This window comes from Oncorhynchus mykiss, chromosome 24, assembly GCF_013265735.2.
Source record: "Oncorhynchus mykiss isolate Arlee chromosome 24, USDA_OmykA_1.1, whole genome shotgun sequence".
In the NCBI taxonomy this organism is placed as follows: Eukaryota; Metazoa; Chordata; class Actinopteri; order Salmoniformes; family Salmonidae; genus Oncorhynchus; species Oncorhynchus mykiss.
The window spans coordinates 24501358-24514461 of NC_048588.1; the positions used below are offsets into that span (position 1 = coordinate 24501358).

A 13104-nucleotide genomic window follows, 5' to 3' on the forward strand; every position below is an offset into this window, starting at 1 on the left:
CCAATGTTAATCTATGAAGATTGCATGGCTGTGTGCTCGATTTATACACCGGGTATGGGTGAAATAACCAAATCCACTAGTCAATTGCACGAGTCAATTGCAACTCCTCTTTGCCAGAGCTAGCTGTACATGACCACCACCTACTGGAAATTTCACTCAAGATTTATTACTGAAAAAAGCATTTTAGACTGTTGACCCCATGTCTCAAAGTTATCAAGAATGCAGCACGAGGAGACATTTTTAAGTTTGTTCTTAAAAAATCTGTATTTTCCAGACAGGCAGAAACCGACAAAGAACGAGTGTTAAAGCGAGAGCTGAAACGTTGACACTATTTACACCATGGATTTCAGCATGGAGCACACAGGTCAATGGGAGGTACTGTACGCTTAAAAAAACAACCACAATGGTTTATGTACAGGATATCCAATTGAAAAGCACCAAACATATTGACATTAATACACTGTACATACAAATGTGTGTATAAGCATGTTAGGGAGCATGAATGTATAACTAGCTACCTGTGGTGCTAACGTAGCCACACCAACAAAAATGTGAGTACTACAATTTCAAGATCATAAAATGAAATGTTTGGGCTACATGAGCTGGCTGAAAAATAAGGAAATGTTACATAACTACACTGGCAAAAATGAGTGAAATATTTTAAGTCCAATGATCTTCGAGAGGAATTGACATCTAAATAACAGATTTGAGATTGAATTTAACGTGAAAGTATAAACAAAATATCTATTTTCCCTGCGTGACAACCAGCTCTGTAGGGTTCCCTTAGGTTTGACTGCAAAGAGGTGAAAAAGAGAGAGTTTGGGCTATGGAACCAAGGTGCACTTGGTGGAGCTTGATAGTCTGTTTGTCTGCCTCCTCTTGGCTGGGGGTGGTACTGGCAGGGGTGGTATTGGCGATGCCAGTGGTTCCCTCTTCTTTGGGCTGCTTGCTGGTGAACTCAACAATGCTGAAGACAAACTGCATGCAGCCCAGTTTGATGTAGCTGCCGTGGTGGAGCAGCGCTGTGCCCTCCCAGCCAGCCCCGCTGCCACCAATCAGGCTGGAACTGCTGGCCTTACAGTTGCAGGAGAGCCTGGGTCCTCCCTGGGGCTGGCAACTCATCACTCCTCCTGATGGCATCAGGCCAGTCCTGGGGCCGGGCCCTGCCTCAGCCCCCTCCTCCTGCTCTCTCATCTTACAATGGCCTGAAGAAAGAGGGCACCGTCACTCACTAGTGTCCTACAGACACACAATGCTGGCCAAACCCTATGTCTACAGGTTTAAGGTGATGGGGCAAAACAACCAACCACATGTTGCACACAGGAGAGATAGGGGGTTTCAAACTTAGCAAAATTGATAAGTGTGTGTGTGTGTGTGTGTGTGTGTATGTGTGTATATGCTGAGGTGTGTTCATATACTGAGGTGTGTGTGTGTACTTACGGACAATGCCCTGCACTTTAGACACCAGGCCACTAACCGGGCTGGGGGAGGCCTTCTCAGAGAAGTCACAGGAGTAGAGTACGTTGTCCACCGTGGTCCCATGCTCACTGTAGTTGAGCAGCTCGTAGTGCTTGGTGTTCTACAAACAGGTACAAGATAACCATCGGTCATGTTGTCTGTAGTGCTACTTTTATTTCAAATATTGCTCACTGCTCAGCAAGGGGTAAAATAGTTTTTGTTCGACAAGCTATCAGTGTTTCAAACAGGCAAGACAACCTACCCCGTCGTAAAAGATGCAGGCGTGTTTTCCAGATACATAATTACAATGACCATAGTTTGTAAGGCACACATCCATGTCAGCACCTACAGTGGGTTGTCAGAGAGAGAAAGACTGATGAGACTTTGTTCCATGTTGAGTAAAGATCACAGTATTTCATAATACAGCATGGGCAGTCCTTACCAGCTCCTATGTACAGGGTCCTATAAGACATATTGATGGCTCCTCCCTTCCCCATGAGTGGATAGAATGTTGCTCTCGCCTGCACCTTCGGTTCTTCTGTGATCGGGACAGATTTTGGAGGAATTACATTTTATTGTGTAAAATTCTTATGACCCTAAAATGACACTGCCAGCAGTGGGGCGGGGTCTTACCCTCTGTGCGTGGTGCGGGAGACTGAGGTTTGAGGGCGACGCTGATGGTGGGAGGAGCGGTTAGACCGCTGCCTTGGGAGGTTGGGGGCGCTTTGGGGGGAAACAGCTGCTGTATCCTCTGCCAGGCCAGGAGTTTGACCAACTCCTCATCCAGGTTACTCAGCTCCATCTCTGTACGAACATGTTTCAACGTCATCATAGACTTCGCTTGAAGCAATCCTGTATCACAGCCATCTGTAAAGTTTTATACTTTATTCAACAACAAAAAAGTTATGTTTTTAAACTAGACAGCAAGAGGTGCTCATCACCTAGGCCTAATTCTAAACAGTGGTTCAGGTAGAATGGTGTTGAGGTATCTACATACCCCCATCCCCTTCCATCATGGCCTTCATGCCACCAGACAGGTCTGCTATGGAGGTGGAGAGGGAGCTGGGGAACACGGAGCTGCCCTTTAGATCTGGCCCTAAGGAGAGACAGGGAGGTGTGGTGGTGGGCTGTCTTGCTGTGCTGGAGTCTTTAACGGCTCTGGGTGGGGTAAAGACATGGACACCCAGTTTGGGGCTGGGGCCGAGCTTCAGCTCACTGAAGCAGCTCAGAGGGGTGGCCCCTGCCTTGCCTGGAGGAGTCCCGTAGGCCTGACTCTTGACATCCTGCCCTGTAGCTGCACACGTCGAAGGGGAACAACCTTTCTGGGTGCAAGACTCCAAGGGGCTGCCCCTCTCCGTTTTAACCACAACCCCTCTTCTCAGGTGATTGGGCAGCCCCAGAGCAGAGATTGGGAGTGAGGCTAGGGGGTTGAGTATGTGCAGCTGGAGCTCTGTCTGTCTGCAGGCACCTGAGGCAGCGTCACACGCTAATGGCCCATTGGCTTGCACAGGCTGTTCCGTCAGGGGTCCGTTGTGTTTCCTGCACTTCAGACAGGGCCTCACCGTGCAGCAGCAGCTCTCCTGGCCCTGCGAGAGTTCCTTCAATACAGGGGCTCCCTGGGGGCCATCAGATGTATTGCAGGGCTTAGAGCAGGGGGCAGGCAGGGCAGAAGCTGTCCTTTCTGCAAGGGGCAGAGTGCTGCTGTTCTCTAAAGCCACACAGGGCTTAATGTCTGTCTGTTCAGAGTCCCAGTCTGACGAGGACTTCTGCTTGCCAGATAAATGTCGCATGATGCTGCACTGGAGCGCCATGACGTCTCTAAGCCACTGAACAACGAATAAAAAAAACATTTCAGTGAAAATAAGCACCTTCACCCATCCATCAACTCTCCAAATAAACATCAATTTACAGTTATTACACATTCAATAATTGGCAGGTCATTCCTAGCATGTCTGGACCCATGTCTTCTAGCTGGGCCAGTGTCCAGTGATTTTTTTATCAAGAGCTTTAGTGGCGTCTCAGGCACAGCCCAAAAGGAACCACTGAATCTCAGTGTAGTAGACAGATACTAGTGGGTGAGTTTGTGCTGTGTGTCTGTCATGCCTACCTCCTGTTGCTCCGCCTGGCTGGTAAAATGCTGAGGGGAGCAGTCCTGGTTTGGGATGCCATTACAGATCAGCTCCCCGTTACGCACCGCTGCAGGAGCCAACATGGCCGGGGGGTTCTTGTACTGGGACTTAATAGCATCGGGTACCTGGAGGGGCAAACAAACACCCACACACACAACATTATTTACAGGAGCAGTGATGTCCCATTGTGTTTCTTCACATTCACTCTTAATGTAGATTCGTTGACAAATCAATACATCTGTCTTCATCACCATTACAGTATTTCAAACTGAAAAGCAAAAACGGATTTCATAACATTATATGGCTTTTACAGACTCAGTGGGCGTAAGCAACCTTGAGCGCCTTCGTCTTGTGGTGGACACCGCTGCGGACAGGCGGGTTCTGTCGGTGGACCCATCGCAGGAAGTCCACCTTGACTGCATGCTGGGATATTCTGTCCTGGAACTGGTCTAAGAGCTTGCAACGGCTGGTAAGGGACAGGCTCCGCCGGTTCAGCTGGAGAAAAGGACAGGAGGCCATGTCAGGAAAAAGAGCGACGTCTACTCCTGAATCAACCAGTAGCCAGACACTATGCACTTGTAACACGTCTATAGACCCTAAAGCTCAGCTGGAGAACAGGTCACGTCAGTAACAGAATAACTTCTACATACTAGGGTTGAGAGATATCACAATATTATTGCATATTGGTGATGCTTGATATCACCCAAACACAACTACAAACCCTTTTCCCTGTACAGCGAAAACAGAGCCATTCCTATCTAAAAATCACCATATCCGTATTGTTTTTAAGCCTGCCAAAATACTTAACCCCAATTCCAAGCACGAGGATGCTTGGCCACCAGATGACACCGGGGGGTTGGCTACATCACTTACCACCAAGTGCTCCATATGGTTGGGGCACATCCACCTGCCTGTGGGCATGGCAGTGAGTGGGGGGTCCAGGCAGTCCATGTGGAAGAGCAGGGGGCAATAGTCACACTGAACCAGGGGGGCCATTCTGCAGTTCCTATAGGATAGAAAGGAGCACAGAGAAGAGCGTAAGCTTGGATTAGCAAAGTCAACCAACCAACTAATGCATGCAGACATACACAAACTCAGAAAATATAAGGAGTCTATTTGGATTCCCTGAATACAGATTGTATTTGAATAATCTGTGTTAATATAACTAACGATGATGTTGCGGGTTTGATTGACTAATCATACCTGGTGCAGGAGAAGCAAACCCTGACTGGCAGAGGAACGAGGCCGTTGGGGTCCATCTCATGCGGTGGTCTCCTGAAAGTCTTCATGATCAGCTCCTCTTTCCTCCTCCGTTTAGTGCTGCCTGGCAGTGCTGTGGTGCAAGTGAGCTCGTTGGGCAGCTGGAACTGCGAGGGGTTCCTCTCCATTGCAGCGGCAATGAGCAGCTGAAAGGGCCTCTTGAGGAGCCGTGGTGTGGGGGTATGGGTGGCGGTGGCTTGCTCAGGTTCCAAGCACTGGGCCTCCACCACCACCTCCTCTGCCTTGGCCATCTCGTCAGCCTCGTTCTGCTCCTCCGAGGGGGTGGCCGTGTCCGTGGAGGAGGTGTTGGATGTTGGCGTGCCCGGTCGGCTGCTGGCCCGCCGCTCAAGGTGCTCCAGACGCTCCAGATGTACGGCAGCCACCCGCAGCCCGGGTCCAGCTGCTCCGACCCCGGGGGGCAGCCTGTCCAGGCGCAACGTAGTGGTAGTAATGGTGGTGGTGCCCTGCTCCAGTTCAGCTGCGGGGGGGGAGGAGCGCTTGGAGAGGGGCCTCTCCCTCTCCAGCAGGCCATTTGTCGGCCCAGCCTTCTGCTCCCGCTTCTGGGGATGACAGTGAGAGACCAGCTAGGATCAGACAGTATTCACCACCACTAGGGTTGTTGCAATACTTTGACTCGTATTGATACATTGAAAATGGGTGTTACCATTTGAAGCATAATAACATCTCTGTTGTATCATTTATTGTTGAAACCTCACCTTTCTCCGTACGTTGCAGCGATGACACATCCAGTCACCAGGAGGCAGCATTTCTTCACTCAATGGTGGGTTACTGTAGGAACCACAAAAAAATAGCCATAAAAAAAATGACTTTTCTGCTTGTCATTTTATTCATAGGTCCAACGTGGATCAATTGCTATGTAAACTTTATACGGACTAATGCCAAACAAAGCATCTATTCAATTTTGAGGCATAGGCTATAAATCAGGGTATAGGGGAGTGTTTTTTTTTATTTAACTAAGCAAGTCAATGTAGAACAAATTCTAATTTACAATGACAACCTACCAAAAAGCATAATGCCTGCTGCAAGGACAGGGGCTGGGATTAAAAATACAATTTTAATATAGGACAAACCACACATCACGACAAGAGACACCACTACATAAAGAGAGACCTAAAACATAGCATAGTAGCAGCACAACATGGCAGCAGCACAAAACATGGTGCAAACATTATTGGGGAAAGGTAGGGACAACAATACATCACGCAAAGCAGCCACAGGTGTCGGTGTCCATGATTGAGTCTGTTGCAGATCGTTCCAGTCGCTAGCTGCAGTGAACTGAAAAGATGAGCTACCAAGGGATGTGCGCAGAACGGGTTTTGTATGTGGAGAATGAGGGCTGCAGATGATATCTCAGGGGTGAGTGAGGCCTAAGAGGGTTTTATAAATAAGCATCAACCAGTGGGTCTTGTGACGGGTATACAGAGATGACCAGTTTACAGAGGAGTATAGAGTGCAGGGATGTGTCCTATAAGGAGCATTGGTGGCAATTCTGATGACCGAATGGTAAAGAACATCTAGCCACTCGAGATCACCCTTACCTGCCGATCTATAAATTTCATCTTCGTAATCTAGCATGGGAAGGATGGTCATCTGACTCAGGGTTCATTTGGCAGCGTCGGTAAAAGAGCAGCAATTACATTAGAGGAAACCAAGTTGAGTATACCATCTAGCCATACTCCCAAGTACTTGTATGAGGTGACTACCTCAAGTTCTAAACCCTCAAAAAGGTAGTAATCACACCAGCGGCGAGAGGGGTAGTCTTCTTACCAAACCACACAACCTTTGTTTTGGAGGTGTTCAGAACAGGGTTAAGGGCAGAAAACACTTGTTGGACAAAGAAAGCTTTGTGGTAGAGCATTTAACACAAAATCCAGGGAGGGGCCAGCTGAGTATAAGACTGCATCATCTGCATATAAATGGATGAGAGAGCTTTCTACTGCCTGAGCTATGTTGTTGATGTATATTAAGAAGAGCGTGGGGCCTAGGATCAGGCATTGGGGTACTCCCTTGGTGACAGGCAGTGGCTGAGACAGCTGATTTTCTGACTTTATACACGGCACTCTTTGAGAGAGGTAGTTAGCAAACCATGCCAAAGACCCCTCAGAAACACCAACAACCCTTAGATGGCCCACAAGAATGGAATGGTCTACCGTATCAAAAGCTTTGGCCAAGTCAATAAAAATAGCAGCATGAATCAAGGGCAATGGTGACATCATTGAGGACCTTAAAGGTTGCAGTAACAAATCCATAACCTGAGTGGAAACCAGATTGCATACCAGAGATAATACTAGACATCAAGAAAGCCAGTCAGTTGATTATTGACAAGCTATTCCAACACTTTTAATAAATAGGACAATATAGAAATTGGACTATAACAGTTAGGGTCAGCTTGATCTCCACCTTTAAATAAAGGACACACTGTGGCTGCCTTCCAAGCAATGGGAATCTGCCCAGAGAGGAGAAACAGGTTAAAAAGGTCAGAGATCGGCTTGGCGATGATTGGGGAAGCAACCTTAAAGAAGAAAGGGTCTAAGCCATCTGACCCCATGTTTTTTTGGGGTCAAGTTTAAGGAGCTCCTTTAGCACCTCGGATTCAGTGACTGCCTGCAAGGAGAAATGTTGTAGCCGGGCAGGGGGAAGAGAGGGGAGGAGCAGGAATGTTGGGCAGGCAAGGAGGCATGGCTGAGTCAAATAGGAATCCTGACTTAATGAAGTGGAGAATAAAGAGCTCGGCCATGTGCTTCTTGTCAGTAACAACCACATCAACATTAATAAGGGCAGCTGTGAGGAGGAGGGTTTGTTCTCCAGGTCTTTTTCCAAAACGTCTTAGGGTTAGACCCACAGAGAGAGAACTGCTTCTTAAAGTAACTAACTTTGGCCTTCCGGATAGCCTGAGTGCACTTTTTTCTCATTTCTCATTTGCCTGAACGAGAGCCAGTCAGCCTGAGTATGTGTGTGCCGAGCCTTTCGCCAAAAGCAATTCTTGAGGTGGAGTAACTATGCAAAATTCTCATTTTCTTTATGGGGGAGTGTTTCCTAACAATAACACTGAAAATATCAAAAAAGAAAGTCCAAGCATCTTATACCAACTTAGAGGCCAGGTCATGAAGGAAGGTTCACTCACTAAAGTATTTTAGCAAGTGTATGACAAAATCGGGACAGGTTGTTTTACTGAGCAGCCATTACGAACACAGGCTGTAAAACAGTGATCACTAAGGTCATTACAGAAAACACCAGACTGTTACCTATCAGGTTTATTTGTAAGGACAAAATCAAGTAGAGAGTAACATTTTCTGGATGTTTGGAGTCATACCTTGTGGGATTGGTAATAATCTGAGAAAGATTTAGGGAGTCCCATTGCTTTAGGATTTGGTCAGGTGGTTTAAGCATGTCCCAGTTTAGGTCACCTAGCAATACAAATGCAGACTTAGTGTAAGGGGCCAGGAGAGAGCTTAGGGCATTTAGGGTACAGGCTGGTGCTGATAGAGGACGAGAACACCCAGCAACAGTTAACAAAGAGCTATTTGAAAGTTTAGCTGGTTTTAAAGCATTAATCAAATTGTTTGGGGACAGACTTGGTGGAGACGACCGAGCACTGAAGGTGATCCTTGGTAAAGATTGCCACTCCACCACCGTTGGAATATCTGTCTTGACGAAAAAGGTTATAACCAGAAAGGTTAACATCAGTGTTCAAAACTCTTCCTTAACCACGTCTCGGTAATGTCCAACATCTGGATTGGAGCTGTGAACCCACACTTTCAATTGATTCACTTTAGGTAATAAGCTAAATCAGTAAAGCAGATCGCCCCAAATCTGACTTGTGCTCTAGCAACAGTAGATGGGCCAGGGTGTACATGTACATTTCTAGATATCATCAGCAGTAATACAATCAGGGCACAGCAGAGGGCAGGGTGAGCTCTGCAGTGTTGATTAATGACATTTGAATGTGCATTAGATGGCAACAAGTTCATATTGTACAGTAATTTCCTCAGGCAATGTGAATACAAAGCCTGAGCGATGTGGTTATAATTGGATGGGAGGCCAAGAGTCCTTGTAACCAATAGAGAGTCAGAGTCCCGAGTGTGGAAACAAACAGTCTGTCCCACAGTCGGGTAAACAAGCAAGTTCATAGTCAACAAAGCCTCCAGGACTCATGAGGCAAATAGCATAAAGCACAATAAAATAATCTAACGACTTGGGGCTAGCCATTGTAAGTTCAGAGTCACTCGCCCCAACAGTGCGTGTGTGCTGGAGGCGACGACAGGCCAGGGCAGACTGAACAGATTGCCAGGTGGGATCCAAGCAGCAGTGAAGCAGGCAAAGGGAGTAGGTGTCACACCCACAGGGAGAAGCTTTTTTGGGGAGGCAGATTCCTTATAGACAATCCCAGCTAGCTAGCAGGTTTCTGTCCATTGTTTTTTTCCACTTGGAAGAGGTGGTTGTTAGCCAGCTATATATCTCTTCAGATTCGGCGAATGGTCCTTTACGACATCCAAACAAATGGCTGTTGTGTTTTGGAGATTGTGAGGAGGATATCATCTGATGTGATCAAAGCAACAATATGGTTTCTTATTGCGGTAATGTACAAATGAAGTGTCTTGGCTCCATATCAGTTCAAAATAGAGATCAATCCAGGGGCTACTGTATTGTGATGATGTAATTGACCTGTGCTGGAACAGGTCTATGTTTCAAAATACCACAACATAGCATATCAAAATACACCTTTTAATACCTAATGCAAACCTTACTTTAATGCTTGAGTGTTTACTGTTAGAATGGCTTCTTTTCTAAATGCCTGTCTCCATCTAGTGGGATTAATGTGACACTGCCTGGCATGCCCACTTGTCAAAAAACAGGAGTTAGTCAATATTGAAAACTGTTTTTACTTTATCTTTAAAATCACCAACACAGGGAAATTAAGCACAATAATGTTGTTGTACTCTAGACCAGTGTCAGGAAATGTTTTGCTCGGTCTTGGGCAATGAAGACAAACTCTTCCAGAGACAGCTCCCATTCAGTCAGCACAAATATCCACACTCCTTTCTTGACACAATTTCTTATGGCCTATTGAAACCTGGGCCTCCTACTTTACTGGTAATATTAGAGTCCTTTACATTAATCGAAAAATGGGAAATTGTTTGAAAGTTTCATGCTCACTGTTAGTAAGGGGAGACCAGGGAAATTGTAACATATTTTGTATTTGTAGCTTTTATAGACTTGGGTTACTGGTAATATGTAGAGTGGCTCTCTATTTGCCATAAGCATGCATTTCTTTTCACCATTCTGAATGTCTAAAGAACATGTTCTTGAAATCTGAACACAGAACATGTTTACCTTATCATGGCGATTTCACACAATTACAATCATGGTCTTGAATTGGTCTCGCTTTAGGTGGTCTACGAACAACACCTAGCTGTGATGCTCATAAAATATATTCTACTACCCAGTTTATACAGCCTGACATCATAATTAATTGTTGGAATGCTTTCTGTTGTTTCCAATCTAGAAGATATACAGCTACTGCATTGGCAGTTGTCAATGTGATTGTATGATGGAACTGAAATTAAAATCGCACAGCTAAAGTTACCAGCAATGGCAAATTTTACAGTCAATGACCACCCAAGGGGATATGCAAATGTTCTATTTGCAAAGACAGATTATACTCAGTCCTCTATGTGGAAAGCCTTGTACTGTAGCCTAGTTCACAACCAAAACCTGCACTATTGGCTCATATGACATCAACTGTAGCTACCAACCAACATGACACATATCCAGATCTTGCACAACTGTGTGGTGCAAATGTCTAAATGGATGTCCCCAAAATGCACATAATATGCTCATCTCAAATCGAGTTATAAGCACGGTAAATCAGCTTTAATATCATAATTATATTCCTGCTAAAAGTCAAGAGAAACGTCAGTAAAATGGCGCTGGAATAAAACGTTTTTCTTCTTAGGTCGCCATATTGTAAACAGAGGCCCACGCTCGAAGAGCAGCCTCGACTCCATTTTCAGCCAGCGTTCTCAGTTAAGAGTTGGTGAGAGACGATGCCTGGAGCCAAGCAGACTTAGGCAGAGGCTGGCTGCAACCATTTAGCGGTTAATTTTAACCAAGTCCACCCCCCATTTAATTTAACATCTCAAGTGTGGTATTTTGCACAGCGGCAAGGTTCTGGAAGAAGCTGGATTATCTAAACAGGACAGCCGGCAGTCATTCTGAATCCAGCAAAATATGCACGATCCTTACCAAGCTAGTGGGATACAAGTATCATTTTCACACATACCAACATTGTAGATGGAAGGCGGCAGGACAATGGTCACAACACAGAAGGTCCCCTCCCTCATGACAACTATCACAGATGTCGTGGTTGGTGGCCCTGCTCTTTCTCCGAACGTCCCTTTCACTCCTCCGATTCCTCTTTTCGCCATCCTCTGACTTGGGGGGTGCGAGCAGTGTTTGAATTTGCTGTAACAAGTTGAACACGTATGAGAAATCTGGATCGCCAAATTGAACTACCTTCACTGCCCATTTAGGTTTATTGTCCTTGTTGCTAGCACATCAAACAAATAAAGTTAAGTGTATGATTCAGTATAATCTCAGGAACATAATTGTTGATAAAAGCTAGTTAGGTCAGTAAACTATAAATCGCCTACTGATGGAAACTAGGGTATTTACTGTAACGTATGCAGCAGTGATCAAAGCAGCTGACAACAAATAGTTTTAAATATGACTGTAGTTAAGCTATAGTTAGAGTAATAGCACGTTTCCCATAAACTGGCTAGTTACACATCACAAAGATAGGTGTTTTGTCTTCAACTTCATCCTAGCCAACGGCGTTAGAACAAAATTACAGCCTCAAAATATAGTTATATGCTTCCATCCTGCTATCTAGCTAACCATGTCCATTTGGCTCGCTAGTTAGATAGTTAAAAAACTTAAAAGGTTGCATTTTAACTGAAATTAGCAACGTTGTAGTGACATGCCTCACCTCCATTAAGCCCCCAGAGGTATCCAAGTCATACACAATCGTTGGCGTCTCCATTTTGTCCCACATTCACCCAGCAAAGCAGTCGACGACTTCTTGCAGAGAATCCTATGCTATGGAACCTAGCTAGTTTCGTTCCACGCCCAGTGTGGCTCTGTCGAGCCCCCCCAACACTTGTTTCCTCCAAATTGTCTTTCTCGGTTTATTACTGAATATTGTAGAGGGAATAACGGACCCAGTCGTTATCTAGCCGAACGTAGCGACCTCGTACGCAAGCTAGGAATTGCTACGTTAGCTAGCTGCTGTATCTGAATAAGATAAAGACACACACTAGACTGATAGCCAAAGTACCTATTTAGACAACTGTCTTGTACCCTCGGTAACTTAGCTAGCTACTATAACGTTAGTTTGCCACGCCAGCCATCAATGTTCGCTTGCTAACTAATGGCAAGTATATCACGAATGTTATGAGTTTCTCACAAACCTTAACTTTGAGCCCATTCTAAACTGTCTTGTTGTCAGGTTGGTGAACAACTGTGAATGTATCTGTGAGGCCTAGCCATGGTTCTTGTTTCTGCTCCTAGCTAAGAGAAGACGCTTGAAAATTCTGCAAACCCGCTCGCTTCCACTTTGCATTGTCAACAGTCAGAATATACAACATGTAAAATGGCAAATTAAGCGTTATTTCCAACCAAGGGTTGCAAAATGCGTTTTGTTGTTATTCTTCCAAGAGTGCAGGTTCCTCAATAATAGTATTTTTGTTATGAAAAATCAAATGCATCAATGTTGCTAGCGGCAATATCCTCTCCGAGTTGGCGCAACTGCGAATGAAATTACGTTTGAGCATGCGCGTTTCAAGATTGTTAAAAAAACATGGCCGCGGCAGCACATAAACAGTTGTCACTAGTTACCAAAGCCATAAAGTCAAAATGGGGTATTTCGTAAAAATTCATGAAAACTAAAATGTACTTTTGGTCTTAATTTAGGTTAGGAAACAGTTTAGCAGTGTGGTTAAAGTTGCAGATTTTAGGTAGATAAATTGTAGAAATAGGCGGGTTTAGCCATAATTAAGACTTTGTGGCTGTGGTAACTAGAGACGACGACACAAACTAATAAAAATGTCATGCGCTTGAGAAGCCCTCAAAGACAGCTGGCAAGCTAACTTGAATAATTAGTTGGAGCTGCTAAGTTGTCAAATAACAGCTAGATAACTACACCAGTTTGCTTATATTGATCAACTTTAACGCGCTA

The 13104-nt window shown here is 45.2% G+C and overlaps 1 protein-coding gene across 5 annotated transcripts; it reads right to left on the bottom strand.

Annotated features, from left to right (window-relative positions):
- Positions 1 to 237: 237 nt before the first annotated feature.
- On the bottom strand, positions 238 to 12799 carry LOC110504051 (PHD finger protein 12). 5 transcript variants are annotated; one of them, XM_036962025.1, is made up of 13 exons: positions 11857 to 12799; positions 11152 to 11333; positions 5564 to 5636; positions 4791 to 5431; positions 4461 to 4593; positions 3921 to 4082; positions 3566 to 3712; positions 2456 to 3284; positions 2092 to 2325; positions 1901 to 1996; positions 1721 to 1803; positions 1441 to 1579; positions 238 to 1205 (listed from the first exon to the last, which is right to left on the bottom strand). In XM_036962025.1, the coding sequence occupies exons 1-13, from the start codon at positions 11920 to 11922 to the stop codon at positions 784 to 786; spliced, it is 3207 nt and encodes a 1068-aa protein (XP_036817920.1). In that variant the 5' UTR covers positions 11923 to 12799; the 3' UTR covers positions 238 to 783. The 5 variants fall into 5 exon arrangements, with proteins under 5 accessions (XP_036817920.1, XP_036817921.1, XP_021438537.2 ...); XM_036962026.1 differs by having other exon boundaries at positions 2092 to 2262; positions 11857 to 12791; XM_021582862.2 differs by having other exon boundaries at positions 443 to 1205; positions 4791 to 5407; positions 11857 to 12793.
- Positions 12800 to 13104: the final 305 nt, after the last annotated feature.